The 18,501-nt window shown below is 31.1% G+C and overlaps 1 protein-coding gene across 2 annotated transcripts in view; it reads left to right on the top strand.

The window, feature by feature from the left end:
- PTPN4 (protein tyrosine phosphatase non-receptor type 4) overlaps nt 1-18,501 on the top strand; it is a 196,370-nt gene that overhangs the window by 87,318 nt on the left and 90,551 nt on the right. The window contains exons 4-10 of one of the 2 annotated variants that reach the window (XM_051985730.1): nt 3,619-3,661; nt 3,761-3,839; nt 7,273-7,317; nt 9,050-9,102; nt 9,512-9,632; nt 12,904-12,991; nt 17,980-18,068. In XM_051985730.1, the coding sequence (XP_051841690.1) occupies nt 3,619-3,661; nt 3,761-3,839; nt 7,273-7,317; nt 9,050-9,102; nt 9,512-9,632; nt 12,904-12,991; nt 17,980-18,068 (518 nt within the window). Of the gene's footprint in view, nt 1-3,618; nt 3,662-3,739; nt 3,840-7,272; nt 7,318-9,049; nt 9,103-9,511; nt 9,633-12,903; nt 12,992-17,979; nt 18,069-18,501 lie in introns of both variants that reach the window. The other variant, XM_051985729.1, reaches the window with a different exon arrangement.

Here is an 18,501-nt window from a genome sequence, read left to right as displayed (position 1 = left end):
AAGGGGCTTAACATTCTTTCGGGTTCTTGAGTTCTTATTTTACCCCTGTTTCTAATTTACTGAGTGTGGTAAGTATTAAAGAAATGCTTTTTTAAACTATTAAGTTGTTAGTCACAATCTACCTCCCATACATCAAGTATTTTATTAGGAAATAAAAATACAAAGAATGAAACTGCATTTCACAAGGATCTTATATTCTAACCAGTGCTTTTAATAGTTTTCTTAAAGAACTGTTTTCATTGAAATAAGAATTATGATGTAATATGACATGATAAAAAGGAGTGGCCAATTATTGGCACATGCACCATTTCAAGATAATAGGAACAAAATATTTCAAAATAAATTTTTCAATAGCTTCATTGTAATATTCTTCTCTAAAATATAATGTTCTCTTACAGCAGCTTTCTTGGGGAGCTTCTGGAGGCAGCCTTTGTTTCAGTTCAAAGTAATAATCACCTCAAATGCAGCCAGGAGCTAAAAGTTCAGATCCTTTATTGTCGCCTTCAAAATAGCCCCGTTAGCTTTCTTAGAGGCCTCTCTCTCTCTCTCCTTAATTCCAAGAGTTCTTGCCACTAGTCCTTTGTCTCTTCCAGCTTCAGCCTCTAGTTCCCTCTGAATCCAAAGCCTCCAGCCAGCACAAAGGTGGAAAATGCAATGAATCTCTCTCTGCCTCAGAGAGTGGGCTTGTGTCTCTCTGACTTGTGAATTTTCTGGCCTCCATCCTGGTTGAGGCTCTTACGTTATATATGGTCTCTTAAAAGTGTAAAAGGTGTGAACCCTAATAAGTACTAAGTTCATTAGTGAACTAGAGAATTGTTAAGTACCATACTAAATTAGATAATTATTGTCTCTATCAATTCCAGTGACTTAGCACCTTGTAAGAATTCTAACACTTCATAATTTTCCTAATGACTATATTAAAAAATATCTTTTTATTTAAGAATCAGTCTTTTTAACTTGTTTATTCACAGCATTGTTTTGTCCGGTTAATTATTTCTCAGTCTGCAAGCTAGTCAGGTTTACTAAACAGAGAATTGATTTTTCTCTCAAAATAATTTTTATTTATAATATATAATGAACTAATAATGGAAATTAGTCACTTAGAAAAAGTTTTAATAAAGTAAATGATCAGGCATCAACTCTTTTGACTTTCTAGTGGCTACTTTGTTATAGTATACTCTTTGTTGCTTTGGAAAGTTTGAAGTAGGCAGTTATAATTTCACAAAGAAAATTAATAGGAAGAATAACTAGTTGACATTTCAACATAAGAGGACAAGATTAAATCTATGGAAAGGAGCATAAAAACAGGTATATATAGATGAAGTCACCAATTCTTTTCTGAAAATGTAGTTTTTGTTTTCCTCTTTTATAAAATTAAGGTAATCATTTTTTCTAGTTAGCATTCTTATTCAACTATACTATAGGGTTGTTCAAATCACAAAACATATTTTTAAGAATAATGATTATTTAATTGTAAGTATTTCTAACTGTTCTTAAAATGCTTTTATAGCTTCTCTTCCCCCCTCCCCCCATATAATTTAAGCTAAGATTTAAACAATTATAATTATGGCATCTTTCCCTCACATTTCACTAAGTCATTGCCCTCTCTTTGTAACCCGTGGTGACAGGGTTTCTTTCTCCTGATTATTCTACCTGTTATGACCACTTTTTGCTTTGTCTTCCTCCACATCAAATTCTTGGATATTCCCCATGGTTCTGCCCTGGATCCTATTTTCTTCCACTCTTATTTCATATGGTGACCACATTAATTCCTGTGGACTCAATTACCCTCTCTAGAGATCATTTTCAGACTTCTTTGTTCAGCCTTATCCTTTCTCCTAAGAAAGAACTCTCTTGTTTGGCACTTCCACCTCTATTATATTTCTAGAAGTATATATCTCATGGATATCTAAAATTCAGAATGTCCAAAACTGAACTAATTGCCTTTCTCCAAAAAACTCTTCCCCACTTCCAAATATTTGTGTCATTGTCAGGGTAATGACCATCCTCCCAGTCACTCAGATTTACAACCCAAGCATTATGCTCCACTCCTCACTTTCACTCTACCCATGTGCAATTAATTGCCAAGTCCTGTCAATTTTTATTTTCACAGAATTTCTCCTATATACTTCTTTCTCTCTTCTGATATTGCTACCACTTAGTTACAGGCTGTCACCTTCTTATACTTAGACTACTGGATTAGCCTGCTTATTGCTGTGCTGGTCACTAACCTTTCCTTATTCTAGTCCATTCTCTGTTCAGGGATGATCTTACTATAGCTCAATTCTAGTCATGTCACTCTCGTATTCAATCAACTCCAGTGCCTTCCTTTTGTCTCTGGAATCATTTATACTATCCTGTCTTCAATTTCTTAAGTCTTTTATAACCTGGCTCCTTACTTCTCTCCTTCTTACATCTTACACTTACATATAATCTGATATAGGGACACTTACGACCTTGCTGTTCCTTTCACATGACATTCTATCTCCTGACTCTGGAGATTTTTCACTGCCTCATGTCCAATACTCTCCCTCATCCTTTCTATTTTCTGGCTTCTTTAAGTCTCAACTAAAGTTCTATCTTCTACAATATGAATTTCCTAGTCTTAAAATTCTCTCCAAATCATATTTAAGTTATTTGTAGGTGATTATTCTCTTTTTCATTAGATTGTGAGTTCTTTGAAAGCAAGGACTGGGGTTTTGGGAGGAGGGGGTTGTTTGTTTTTTGTCTTTGTATTCCTGGGACTAAGTGCCCGGTGCATGCTTGTTAATATTTCTTGACTTCATTTGACTTAAAAATCATTAACTTTACCCTGAGGACCTTAAGGTCCTGCATGGAGTTAGAATGTAAAACTAGGGCTCCAAAATAATTATACTAGTCTTATATTTGTATAGTACTTTTAATTTTTTTCAAAGTCCTTCCATATCTGTTACATATTTTGGCTTTTTTTTACTTAATCATGTGACTAATTGGACTACTGTCTTCTGATTCCAGTTGTGAGTATCCACAAATAAGTTTTCTAAAATGCATTAATTTGTAATTTATCATTTCCAGATTCTAACTACTTTCTTATCTAAATTGTCATATTTAAGAGTAAATTGGTGAAATTATTTTTATATAAGTACATTGATTTAGGTGAGCCTATAAAAGCATTCAAAAATAGATTATTCTTTTGATCTGAATAAAAGAATGTAAACTATAGCGAGTTCATAAGAATTTTTTAAGGTGATAGAAATTTCTCAAGCCTAAACCACTTCAGATTGCTCATGATACAATATGATTAATAAAGTAGAGTGTCTTTGCTTTAAAAAATAAATACTACATGGTAAGCCTTGTGGTTTATCATCATCTGAGAAATTCAGATTCAGACCTTACATAGACAAATTTAACTGAATCGCATATATTTTTCTTCATTTCTTCACTAAATAGTGCTGTTTTAAACTTAGTGGGTTTTTTAAATTATTATTTTAACAGGTATCATTGCAAATTTCAGTATGGAACAAATTTCCCAGATTTGATATATTGTTTTCAGAATCTTTAGTGGTTTTTGATGCATTTCAGAGAGAGACAGAGAAAAGAAATCATAATCTTAAAGTAATTTATTTATTTATTTTTCAGAGGTGGCTGGATCCAAACAAACCAATAAGGAAGCAATTAAAAAGTGAGCACACATATCTATTTGTTGTTTTCCAAGAATCATTTGCAAAAGGTAAAGAATTATGATAACCTAATTAATTAGACATACTTCTGTTAATTCTAGGAGGATCTCCCTACAGTTTGAACTTGAGAGTCAAATTTTTTGTCAGTGATCCCAACAAGCTACAAGAAGAATATACAAGGTGGGTTAAAGATGTTTATTTTCTTAGTTATGTCATCAGAAAACTAGTCAGATGTGAAAAATCAGTGAAGCAAAAAATGAAAAAGACTGGCATTCCTTGTAACGGTTTGAAATATTTAATGATTTTGCTTCTGTCTTAGAAATATGAGCTGCTTATAATCAAATAGAACTTGTCATTTTTTAATAGTGTAATGTTTTCTTATAGCAATGTATGATGATAAAGCATATTCTGCATCCATTTTAGCTTCTCTTTGAAGAACATGAAATGCTTATATGTAAGTTATTTGAGAGTTATTCAATGGCAATTTTTGGTTCTTTACTTTATACTTTCTTAAACACTAATAGTAATAAAAAAAAAAAGGCATTTGAAAAAGTTAATTCAATTGCTTTTACTTCAAAGGTCTTTGATATATCTAGGCGACCTATCCTATCTATCTCCTGATAGAAGTGATGAATTCAAAATGCTAAATGAAACATATTTTAGAATTTGTTTTATTTTGTATTTATGTTGCAAGGATTTTTTTTTTTTTTTTGGTTTTAATTGGAGGGAGAATAGAGGGAAAGAATAAGACACCTAGTAATTGGATTAACAGGCCAAAAGGCATCAGAGAAGGATGACTTTAAAAGTTAAAGTAGAATTTATCATGTTTAATTTTTAAAAAAGCAAAATCCTATATAAATTGGTTTCACAGCTACATGTATATTTTCTTTTGCAAAATATTTAGAAATGTACATTTTATTTAGTGTTTAGGTTCGAAATGAACAAAAATTGTATTAATTACCTTGGCCATACCATAAAGAATTTAATACTTTTTCAGTTACTTAAGACTTATTTTTGTAAAGAATATTTTGTAGTTATTGTCTTGTAAGTTCTTAGTATATTTTGGTAAGAGAACTTTCACATAATTTATATAAGATCAAAGGTAAAGTATTGTCCATTGTGCTCACTGTTAAGAAATGTAGTTCCTGAAATCCTTGATATAGCATTATGATAGGGAAAGAAAACAAGTTAAAGGACACGTAGGCAAGGAAGGAAACAAAATCACCAGATGATTTTATTGTTTACTTAAAGTATCCATCAGATTCAACTAAAAACTAATTGAAATAAATAATACTTTGTTTTAAAATAGTGGGCTACTATTATATTACTATAAAAGTAAATTTATAAACATTATCAGCATTTCCATATATCATTAATGAAATCCAAAGAAATAAAGAAAGAGAAATTGTATTCAAAATTACTAGTTTATCATGGAAATTTTGTACCAAGTACTTTGTTATCTTGTTTGATTCTGCTATTTGTTTTCTTGAAGTTTTCATCTAGTTCAGACTTCTGATGTTGATTCTCCAGTGACTTTCATGTGTTCAAAAGCTATTGCTAGGCTTCTGTGATTACTTAGTGTATCTTGACTTCCAGATTCTGCAGAATAAGAATTGTACCACCATCAATTACATCCCTTATAGCTGAGCCTAATGGCAATAATAGGACTTTTAGCAAGGAAGATAAGCCTCAGGATGGAAAATATATGGCAGCTTCCTATCTTATAACAAAAAGGTTCTGATTAATAACATTAAATTAGGAATTTTTTAGAAAATATAAATTCTAGTTATAGTTTTTTTGTTCTTTTATAATACCTAGACCAGGACTCTGATACAGTAGGGTGCATATTGAACACTAACTGACTAGATCGTCTTACTCTTAAACCTGAAATGTTTTCATTTTGGCCTTGCCATTTTTAGTTTGAACTTTTAAAAAGTATTTTTCAAAAATTGCTTTTTTCCTCCTTGATTCCCTATGTATTAATGACCACTCTAAGACTAGTACCTTTCATTTTGGTAGGTCTAGGCCTGTGATTTTATCAGTAACAAAGACTTTGAATATGAAAACTCCCTGTGCAGTTCCTCAGATAGTCTGTTAAATTAGGCTGATAGTATTGTTTGGGGATGTGAGTATGTTAAGTAACTTGCTTTAGGTCACATGGCTATGTATTCACAGGAAATAGAGTACTAGACTTGGGATCGGGAAGGCTCAATTTCATGAATTTAATTCCAACTGCAGACACTTACTAGTTGTATGACTCTCATCGAGTTAGTTAACCCTGTTTGCTTCAGATCTTCATCTGTAAAATGATCTGGAGAAGGAAATGACAAATCTTTGCCAAGCAAACACCAACTGAAAAACAAGATAGTTATATACCCATGTGGTGTCATTGACTGCACTTGAATTTATGTCTTCCTAAGATTCCATAAGACCCCTAACTAGCCATAGTGACTCTTTGTTTCCAACTCCATCTATAGATAAAACATTTTACCAGGATTTGTCAGTGGTGTAGATGAACATTCAACTCTTTTAACAATTGACTCTCACCAGAAACATCTGTGTTTAGTTCTGGGGACACGTTTAGCTTGATAAAAATGAAATAAAATTATCCTGATTAGAATGAAGAAAAGGATAATTTTTGCATTTTCGTATATTAAGCTTTAATTGAAGAATTAAATAAAATTTAAAATATTGAGAAAATTTTCTCTTCATTTTCCTACAAAGATGTTACATACACAGTAAAACACTATTAGGGTTTACTTTTCTATTATTACTTCCTGAAAATCTACAACATGGTGACATCAGAATTAACGATTTTAGAAATTAGAATGATGTCATAGAGAACCAGCACTTCTCTAGCAGACAACAGAATTGTCAACTCTGTCACCTCTAACCCCTTTTTTTCCATTTACATAGTTTCTTCCCTCTTCATTCAGTCCCTCATCACATCTGTCCTAAGTTTTGGCAATGGCCTCCTAATGAATGTCCCTGTCTTAAGTTATTTACCACTCTAGATAATCCTACACACTGCTACCAAAATAATTTTGCAAATCTGATCATTTGACTCTTTTACTCAACCAAGCTTAGTGGCTTTCTATTACTTATAGGTTAAATATAAACTTCTATGCTTAGCTCTTAAAGTCCTTTTTCTTTTTGCAGAAGGAATGGTGCCACTTTATCAGTAATCTTGTGACTAATATTACCACTTCTGGCACTCTACTTCTCTCTCGCTTAAATATAATATTCCCTAAATTCTGTACCCAGGAGGCCATTAACTCTCTTCTCAGTTTTTCCCACCATTTTACCCTATTGGTAATACTCTTGAAAATTTTTTCAGTTTTATAATGAAAGTTGGAAGGATTTTGTGTTTCAGTTTTACTGTTTAAGGAGCTTTTAAAGAAAAACATTGGTTTTCTTTACATTAAGCTTCGTGGTTATCCAATATATTTTGTTAATTTATATGTGAAAATATCAGTATGTAAGATTAAAAAGTCAGAAAGACTAATTTTTATTTTAATTTTGTTAGAGTAAATGTACTTTTGAGATTAAAAAGTAACCTTTTTCTTTAATTATATATTCTTAGGTTGTCATTTTTTTCTTTTTCTTTTTAAAGATACCAGTATTTTTTGCAAATTAAGCAAGACATTCTTACTGGAAGGTAAGCTCTTTTTGCTGTTTGAATCTTTTGATAAAATTATATTTTATTTTCTAATCAGTTACACAAGTATTCTTCCATCTATAGTTTTATGCTTAAAATTTATCAGAATGCAAAATCTTGAATTTTAATTTCTCTTTTTAATAATGGCTGATATTTATATTGCATTTTAAAGTTTGCAAAGTGAATTATATATAGTATCTCTGTCCAGACTCTCTCTGGTATTTTCTTAGTTTTCTACACTCTTTCTCAATAATGTCACCAGCTCCCATGGTTCTTAATAGTTTTCTCTGTGCAGATGACACATCTTTCCTTACAGCCTTATTCTCTCTATTAAATTCTAATCTGATGCCACCAACTTCTATTTTCCCCTCAAAACCTGTCTCTATCAAACTTTGCTGTATTTTGAAATTACCACCATTCTTCCAGTCTCCTAGCTTTATAATGAAGTTAAATGTCCTCAATTCCTCATTTTCCCTCACCTCAGGTATCCAATCACTTAACAGATTTTAAGTTCTTCCTTTGACTCCTCTTTATTTACATAGCCACCACCTTAATTCTTGCACTCATCGCTCATCTCCTATTTATTTCAATATTCTTCTAATGACATCCTCCCTAAATATATCAAAATGATTTTCCTCAAATCCACATCTGACCATGTTAATCCTCTACTCAATAAACTCTACTTGCTCCCTGAGGTCAACTACAGATTACTCTGTTTAGTTATTATTATCTTTCTAACTCTCCTCAGACTCTATGCTCTAGTCATAATGGCTTCATCTCCCAAGTACTCCATCTCCTATTTCCTTGTCTTTGTGCTGACCATCTCATAAAGTCCTTCTTTACCTCTGCTTCCTGGAAGCCATCTCTTTCAAGAATAATCTACACCAAGGCTTTTCTGATCATTCCCTAACTTCTAATACCATTCTGATTTATATTTATTTATTTTTATATGGCTGGATATGTGTGGATAGATGAATTGATGGATGTTGTCTCTCATGTTAAAATGTAAGCTCTTTGAGAGTAGAAATTGTTTCACTTTTTTTAGATCTTTATCTCTAGCACCTAACACTTCCTAGAACATAATAGGTACTTAATACATTTTATTAATTGATTATTTGATTTTGTTTGACGCTCACAGCAAAATTATCAAGTAGGTTCTATTCATAGGCCCATTTTACTGGCAAGGAGACTGGTAATAAGAGGTGTTACATAACTTGCCCAGGATCATATAACTATTAAGTGTCTGAAATCAAAATCAATCCTAGGCCTTTTTAACTTCAAATCCAACTCTCTTCTCTATGACATATATAAAAATTTTAAGAGAATAAATAATACATATATTGCATGCTTTACTGTGACAGAAAAAGTATTAAAAAGACCAAACTGTGCCATGACTCTTTTTAAAGAGTATCTTCAACTTCTTAAATAAAATTCAAGCCAGACTGGTCTGATGTTAGCCAGTTGACAACCTTACATGCACAGTAGTGTGATTACTGTCTTCATAAGAGTTTTACATTTAAGAAGAAATAAGGAAAGCATAATATGGATTTTACCGGAGAGTCTTAAGAAAATGTTCTTGTTTTGAGGATAAATTGTAAATACCGAGTCAGTAGGAATTTCAAGTCAGTACTTTGAAACTAAATTTTGTGAGCCTTTTTAAAAGATTGCAATACATATCTTCTCTCTCTCTCTCTCTCTCTCTCTCTCTCTCTCTCTCTCTTTTTTTTATCAGATTGCCCTGTCCTTATAATACTGCTGCCCTTTTGGCGTCCTTTGCTATACAATGTAAGTATTATAATCGTACATTTACTTAGTACTTCTCAGTCTCCCAAACTAAAGAATAATAGTTGTTGCGGAAGGTTTTTTGTTTCTGTCTCATCTGTATTAGCATCCCAATGCTTTTTTTAAAGTAATCACTTAAAATTTTTTCATTGATTAATTTTATGTTTTTAGTGTTGTAAAAAACCATCACCCTATAGAAAACCCAATAGACTTTTCAATATGAAAACTGGTAAAGGGTACCTTAAAATTTTGGTAAAATGTAATTTAAATAGTTTTAGACAGAGGTTGAAAAATGACATGGATAGATTCTTGTTAATTTGCTAAAGTGAAATTTTTTTTCCTTTTACAAATTATATATAGCTACGTTGATTAAGAGATTCATGTCTTAAAGTGAGCATTTTTCTTTTCTTAGCTGAATTGGGAGATTACGACCATTCAGAAAACTTGCCAGGCTACCTCTCCGATTATTCTTTCATCCCTGGTCAGCCTCAAGACTTTGAAAAAGAAATCACAAAATTACATCAGCAACATTTGTAAGTTTGGAATTTTTATTTATTTAGGGAAATCAGAATAATTTGAGTCTTTTTATTAATTACAATTATTGTTCATGGCACAGATATTTGCTTTAAAATCTATATAGAGTTTGCATATATTTAAGATACTGTCATTTTTTTAAAAAAATGTGAATAGGCTAAAAGAATCAATTGGTATAAAATTGAAAAAAAAATTCAGTTAAAAGTTAATTGGTTTTTTTAAACTTTCTAACAAATTTCTGAAAGGATTGATATATAAGATATGTAAGTAATTGATTTAAATTCAAGTTGATTTAAAAAAACCATTTCCCATTAGAAAAAGATATGAGTAATCAGTTTCTAAAAAGAAGAAATGCAAGGTATCAATAACTATATGGATCAATTCTGATGAATGTGTCTCTCTTCAACAATAAGATGAACCAAATCAGTTCCATTCGTTCAATAATGAATAGAATCAGCTACATTCAGCGAAAGAACTCTGGGAAATGAGTGTGAACTGCTGCATAGCATTTCCAATCCCTCTGTTTTTGTCTGCCTGCATTTTTTATTTCCTTCTCAGGTTAATTTTACCTTATTTCAAAGTCCAATTCTTTGTGTGCTGCAAAATAACTGTATGGATATATATACATATAATGTATTTAACATATTCTTTAATATATTTAACATGTATTGATCTACCTGCCATCTGGGGGAGGGGATGAGGGGGAAGGAGGGGAAAAGTTGGAACAGAAGGTTTTGCAATTGTCAATGCTGAAAAATTACCCATGCATATATCTTGTAAATAAAAAACTATTTAAAAATATAACCATATGGAAAAGTGGTCCAAATCACTAATAATAAGAGAAGTATAAGTTAAAACAGATTGGCACAGTTGCCCAAAAAGGGTAAAGATAATTACAAGAGAGGCTGTACAAGAGGAGGTTTACCATTGTCCTGTTGCTAAGCCTATGGATTGCCCCAAGCTTCCGTGGAAAGCAATTTAAAACTCAATCTAAAATGTCACTACATGTGTCATGCATACCTTTTAACTGAACAAAAGATTTTTTTTTTTAAGGAGGAAAGATCTGTATGTACACATTTATAATAGCACTTTTGTTTTAGCAAAGAACTGGAAATAAAATGGGGCATCATTTGAAAAGTGATGAAAGAAGTCCAACATATCAGCATTGTTTAAACAAAAATATTCTTTTACCCAATTTTAAGTTGCTAGGCTGTTTTTTTTGTTTGTTTGTTTGTTTTGTTTTTGTTTTTGTTTTTGTTTTTTTTTTTTTTGCTGACACAATTGGGTTGTACTTGCCCAGGGTCACACAGCTAGGAAGTGTTAAGTATCTGAGGCCAGATTTGAACTCAGGTCCTCCTGACTTCAGGAGTGGTGCTCTATCCACTGTGCTACCTAGCTGCCCAAAGTTGCTAGTTTTTAAATAAATGCATCATTTACTCAAGAATTTATATATACCTTTATCTTTCTGTATATTGGGCATTCATATCATTTCTTCTCAGCAATCATTTGCAAGTTTTTAGTTTTCTTTATTTCAGAGCCAAGAAGAAAATAAAGAAGAAAAACTATTAAATGATATTAAATTTATAAGTAACATTAAAAAAAAGTGTTTTCTGATTATACATGTATAACATCTATCAAATTGCTTACTGTCTTGGAGAAGGGAGGCAAAAAAAAGGAGAGAAAATAATTTGGAACTCAAAATCTTACAAAAATGAATCTTGAAAGCTATCATTGCATGTAATTGGAAAAATAAAATAACTATTGACATTTTGCAAAAAAGGTTTTTACTATATAAGACTTATAGATTTTCAAATAAATTTGTGAAACTTAATATTGTTTAATTCATTTTTTTATTAAGCTACAATTCAAAGTCAAAGTGCATACTGTTGATTCACTTTTGTAGTATACAATAGCAAGTGAGCAATGTAAGACTCATGAGGGAGCTAAAAAAAAAACCCTCCATTACTTTGCTTTTTATCCATCTATGTAGTATCTTCTGTGTATACATGGGGTAAAAAAAGATGTGATGGATTGGTTCTTTCTAGATACTTTGTCCCATTCAGAAACTTGTATTTTAAGACAGATCTACTTGGAAGAAAAACTTTTAGTTATATAGCTTGGCAAATACAAGAATGTATAGAATTTTTATTATGCCTGATTTTGAAATTTTCATAAAAATATAAAGTTTCGACAAGATGTATATAGTTGGATAAACACAAGTTTTTTTTAATCATTATTGATTTTTTTAGAAAGATTTTTGAAACAGTTGTCATATATATATATTTCAAGTATTTCAAACATTCATTAAATCTTATGTAAATTAATTTTCTAAGTAATTGAAACTTATATGCCCATTGAAAAACTTTTAATCATTTGAATTGAATCTGATTTTTCTTGATGATTCAAGATTATCTTTATGATCCTTACATTATTATGCAGCACTATAATACAGTATGTTTTTTTTCTCAACTCCTTCTTTGGAAGATACTTGTCATTTGAAATTTATCCTTGTATTTGCCTCTATGCTTTTTCTTTTATAATTTATGTCTTTTAATTTGATGTCATTTGAAACATTAGATAATTAGGGATGCTAAAATTGTGTATGAATGGAAATCAATCACAATGGCATAGTTTTAAGGTATTCTCTGTTCTTCTATTCTAGACACCCTCATTTTAACTTTTTAAATTAACAATTTCTTTGTAAGCCCTCTGTTTTCAGTTGTTACTTTATATGTATGTCTTACTATCCCTACTAAGTGGTTGAAAACACAAACTGTCTTAAGGAAATAACACTGGTGGACTTGAATTCAAATTCTCTCTCTGATATTCATTGCCTAGGTAACCCTGAGCAAGTCATTTAATCTTTCTAGACCTCAGTTTCTTTATCAGTAAAATGAGGGTGTTGGACTAAGGGCTTCTGAGGGCTTTTCTAGCTCCAAATCCATAATACTGTGAGTGCCTAAAACATAGTAAGTCTTACTGTTCTCTCACTTGTATTGAAGCTAGCTATTTTGGTAGCCAGAAGACCAAAAAAAAAAAACAAAAAACCCTTCCTGGTTCTTATTTGTTGCAGTAATTAAGATTGTCATCTTAGGATAATAGTAGTTTTGTACTATACAAGATTAAAATTGTCATTAAATGATGGTCATAGGAAACTCAAATACATGTTAAGTTTCAAGGAATTTTTAAATTTCTTGGAAAATGTCATATATACAAAGTACATCCATATTTGAGACTTAACTGATTTTTAATCTAGTGTTGTTTTTACAGAGGTTTATCTCCTGCAGAAGCAGAATTCAATTATCTCAATACAGCTCGAACCTTAGAACTATATGGAGTTGAATTGCACTATGCAAGGGTAAGGATTAAATATTAATATTCTTAAGTTATGCTTTTTAATTTAGCCTAAAAAATTGCTTTTACATTAGTAAGAAAAAGTAAATTTTTTTGTCAAAGGTAGTATTAAAGTGTTCATAGCGTATTTGCTGCTACACTAAACATTTTCTTTCTATAAATGTATTTTTATTCAGTTCAGCATTGGTTTTTACATGATCTTCAAATTTAATGCCTAAACAGGTGAGAAAGTTAATTTCTTTTACTGATGTTGTTTCAGCCAGTTGAATAGTAAATTAGTCATAAGTGTTTCTCTAAATGAAAGCAATCTGAAAACTTTAGAAAAAAAAAATTCATATAGATTTAATTCTTTCTTTCCTGTATATTTTCCTGAGACGTAAAATAGTGAAAACTTTGCTAATAATTTTTATGTAACAATCTTTAACTGTAAGTTGTGAGATTAGAGATGGTCTTTTGCATCCCTTTGAGCTCTATTATATGATTCTATTCATTAAACTCTTTTCATTTAGCTACATGTGATTCTTCTTCTTCTTTTTTTTTTTTTTTTGCCAAACAGCTAATAAATCAGATCAATACCAAATTATCCACATTTTGCAGAAGAATAAAATTTTTCTTATGACTTGGTCATATCTAATAATTAGATACAACTTCTCTACCACACACATTCTAACTTTTTCTTTTCTTTTTCCTTATGTTAAACTTTTGCTTTTTCCTCAAAGCTGTTATTCTATAGAAAAATTTAGCCTTGAAATCTCTTTATCAGATCAGGTTCTCTTTCCCATATGTCAAAATTTTAAGTTTCTGTAACAGGAGGATATTATGTCAAGGTTTAGATTCTTGATACCTAGAAAAATGTTGTCATTTTTATGGGAAATGTCTTTTATAATGTCCCCATAAAAGAGGAATTTGTGATTTGTAGTAAGATTTTGCAAAATGCTACTGTCTTATTAATAACAATCAAATTTCTTGGAATCCCTATAAAGTTTCCTACTGTCCTTTAGCCATATTCTCTTGTTTTAAACCAAGTCTTGAGAATTGTTAAGTGATGTACATAGTGATTAGTATTTGTGTAACTAGATATTGTTTACTTCTTAATTGGAATAAAACCAAAAGACATACTTTTAAAATGATTTTTCACTTAGGAAATCCTCTGAATTCTAAATAACTGACCTAAATTAAGGCAATTAAGTAATCATATAGACCTCAGCAGTTTTCGTGAAATACTTTTGAATCTTTGTAAGAATGTGAAGTCATGTGTTGGATTTACATTTACATTTATAACTTGAATAATATTTCTAAATCTCTTGCAATAAGAAAGCCATTTTGTCTAATCCATAATATATCTATGAACTAGGCAACTGTGTTTAGTGTTAGAGATTGAATAGAGACAAAAAACAGCCCTTACCCTTAAGGAGTTTATAGTTTAAAGGTATAAATGCTATAGAAGTTAGGTGAGAGCAGATTACAAAGAATTTTAAATGCAAAACAGTAGAGATTATGTATTGATCCTAGAAGTAATGGGGAGTCATTGAAGTTTATTGAGTAAGGAAGTAACGTGGTTAGACCTATGCTTTAGAAAAACGATTAACTTTTTGAAGGGTAGTGTAAAGTAGGGAAAGATTTGTGTCAGGGAGATTAATTAGGATAGTACTGCATTAATCCAAGCAAGAAAAGATGAGGTCCCAAAACTTTAGTAGTAATGTGCAGAAACTTGTAGGAAGTAGAAATCAAAACTGGCTTAGGTTGGAGAGTAAAGCCAAGGGATGAGCCAAGGATAACAACTGCTATTGTGAACCTGAATTCCTAAAAAGGAAGTGACACTACCCTTGACAAAAATGGAGAAGTTTAAGAATTAGGGATATGGGGAAAAGATAAGTCCAATTTAGACATTGATTTTGAAATTCTTCCTTTTATATTCAGTTCCAGATTTCTAATAAGCAGTTGACAATGCATGATTAGAAAACTCTGGAGAGAGAGAGAGAGAAAGTTGGGAGAAAAAAAGGGAGTTGGGAGTCGGATTAGGCTTAGGGTAGACCCACAATTAAGTATCATGATGATGATCTCACAAAGCAAAGTTAGAAGGAACAGATAGGTGGAAGAAATAAGAGGAAGATTTTTTTTTTTAATAAAGCCTTTTATTTTCAGAACATATGCATGGATAATTTGACAACATTGACCCTCGCATAGCCTTGTGTTTCAGATTTTCTCCTCCTTCCCTCCACTCCTTCCCCTACTTGGCAGGCAGTCTAGTATATGTTAAACATGTTAAACTATATGTTAAATCCAGTATGTATAAACATACTTATACAGTTCTCTTGCTGCACAAAAAAAGCTCTGATCAAAAAAAGCAAGTAAATGAATAAGAAAAATTTTGACATTACAACACCAATTCTTTTTAGAAGCACTAGAAAATAAAAGGATAGATGAAACTTCTTTCAGAATGATAAGTATTATTAACTAAAATCAAGAGCAAGCATTATCTATAATGAGGATAAATTAGACATCTTTCCAAATAAGATCAATGGTAAAGCAAGATGGATGTCCATCACCATTGTCATCATTCAGTAGGGTACAATATTATATTCTGTTATAGTGAGCTATAACAATAAGACAAGAAAAAGAAATTAAAGCGTAGATAATGAGAATTTTGTAGATGATAAGATGGTTTATCTAAAGAACCCTAGAGAGACAATTAACAAAGCAATAAACAACTTCAATAAAGTTGCAGAATATTAAATAAATCCAAACATATATATAAAAAAGGGAGAAGGACCCACATGTGCAAAAATGTTTGTAGCAACACTTTTTGTAGTGGCAAGAAATTGGAAACTGAGTGCATGCCCATCATTTGAGAAATTGCTGAAATAGTTATGGTATGAATATAATGAAATATTACTATTCTATGCGAAATGATTAGCATACTGATTTCAGAGAAACTTGAAGAGATGTATATGAACTGATGCTAAGTGAAGTGAGTAGAACCAAGAGAACATTGTACACAGCAACAAGATTATGTGATGAACAACTGTGATGGACTTGGCTCTTTTCAACAATGAGGTGATTCGGACCAATTCTAATAGACCTATAATGAAGAGAGCCATCTGCATCCAGAGAGAAGACTATGGGGACTGAATGTGGAGCACAGCATAGTATTTTCACCTTTTTTGTTGGTGTTTTCTTACTTTTTTTTTTTTTCTCATTTTTTTCCCTTTTGATTTGATTTTTTTCTTGTGCAGCATGATAAATGTGGAAATGTGTTTATTAGAATTGCACATGTTTAACCTGTATTGAATTACTTGCTATCTGGAGGACAAGAGGTGGGGGTAGGGAAGGAGAAAAATATGAAACACAAGGCTTTGCAAGAATGAAAGCTGAAAACTATTTTTGCATGTTATTTTGAAAAATAAAAGGCTCTTATAAAATAAAATAAAATAAAATAAAATAAACCTAAACAGTCATCAGCATTTCTATATATTGCCACAAAATCCAGCAGGAAGACAGAAAAATTCAGATAAATAAATGCAGTCAGTATAACATGCTTAGGAGTCTACAAGCCAAGGCATACACAGAAGTAATATGAAGAGAAGTATAAAACCCTTCACAGAATGAAATTATAAATAATAAGTGTATTAATTGCTCACAAATAGGCTGAAACACTATAAAAGAATATGGTAATACTGGCTCAATCAATTTACTTATTCAGTATCATGTCAAACAAACTGCCAAAGAATTACTTTATTGAGCTAGAAAAAATGATAACAAAATTCATCCAGAGGAACAAAAGGTCAAGAATATCAAGAGAATATATGCGGGGGAGTGAAGGGGGGGGCGGGAAATGAACAGGAAAATGACCTAGTAGTACCATATTTCAAACTATATTGCAAAGTTATAATTTGCTGCTAGTTAAGAAATATGAGAGTCTGGTCAGTAGAACAGATTAGGTATATGATGTACAAAAACAAAGCACTGTAACTTGTATTGTAGTGTTTGATACTCAAAGATCCCAGCTGTTGGGACAAGATTATTTGACAAAAAATATTGGGAAAATTGAAAAGCAGTCTAGCAGAAAAGTCATAGCTCACTATCTCACATATACGAAGATGAGATCAAAATAGATACATCATTTGCACATAAAGGGTAATAACATAAGTAAATTAGGGGGCTATGGAAGAAATTGTCAGATCTATAAATACAAAACAAATTCATGAACCAAGCAAGAGATTTTTATTTTTTATTATATGTATGTTATTTATTATGAATTTTTATTAACTGATAGAAAGTGAATCGAGGGAATAATTTACAAAATAATCCTATATTATAAAGTTAATCAACTCTGAAAGCTTTAGTAACTGGTCATTATAGTAATCCATATCACTCATTTTAAAAAAAATATTCTCCCCTCCAGATAGAGAACTGCTGGACTTAGAATGCAGATTGTAGCTTTTTTTTTCTTTTCCTTTTTTTTTTTTAACTTTGTAAAAGTTTTCTAATGTGTAGGTATATTTTGCTTACATCATTTGGCTAACCAATATTGAATTATAACTTTTGTTTTCATGTCATTCTGTATTTTGGAAGGAGATTTTTTTTTCCTCATCTTCTCAGTTGTACAATTAAGCTAGGTATTTGGGCTGGAAGAGGGAAAATATTGCTGAGGAAATTTCTTGGTTCTGGTGTTATCTCCATTCTCTAGAGGCTATAGTATCAATGAATTCTTTGACTTCTGAGATTCATCTTGCAACATGGAATAATTAGTCCTAGTTAGCCCCCTTTTAGAAACAGTAATTTCCATTAAACATAGCTGTTTATTTTTCTGAAATTGCATTTGTCTTTTTGGTTTCTTCTGTACTAATGGAACAAAATATTTAGAAGCACATCATTAAGTAATTTCTTTTATACTGCTCTTGAAAATAACCCCTTCATGTAAATGAAACTTGATCCTATAATTAAAGCCTACTATTTCCTTTTTGTGATATTTTTTATATTTTTTTAAAGGATCAAAGTAATAATGAAATTATGATTGGCGTAATGTCAGGAGGAATACTAATTTATAAGAACAGGGTACGAATGAACACCTTTCCATGGTAAGAAATTCTATTAATGCCTTTTCTTTTATATTTGTATTTAATGTTTTGTTGGACTTAAAAAAAAAAATCACCTGGATTTTTTTTTTTTTTTGGTTCAGTATTTGGATCTGTCTTGTTAGTTGAAACTTGTATTTAACCACATTTTAAATTTCCAACATGACTAGAAAGTTGAAGTGTCCGCTGAATCTGCCTCTTTTCATCAATCTAAACCATTGTGGGTACCCTTTAATAATTTTTTTCCTTTAAATAGACTAATTTAAAAAAACTATACTTTTATAGATATTTTACCAATATCCTGTGAATACATCCAATTAATTCAGTACACCACCATTAAAAATGACCAATCATAGTCATATATCTTTGCTCCGATCAGTTAGGGCCTAGGAAGATCACATTAAAAAAAATCACCAAGTCAGAAGGGATCTCAGAA

The sequence above is a fragment of the Antechinus flavipes genome, chromosome 3, assembly GCF_016432865.1.
Source record: "Antechinus flavipes isolate AdamAnt ecotype Samford, QLD, Australia chromosome 3, AdamAnt_v2, whole genome shotgun sequence".
Lineage (NCBI taxonomy): Eukaryota > Metazoa > Chordata > Mammalia > Dasyuromorphia > Dasyuridae > Antechinus > Antechinus flavipes.
This window is presented reverse-complemented; position numbering and strand designations above follow the sequence as displayed.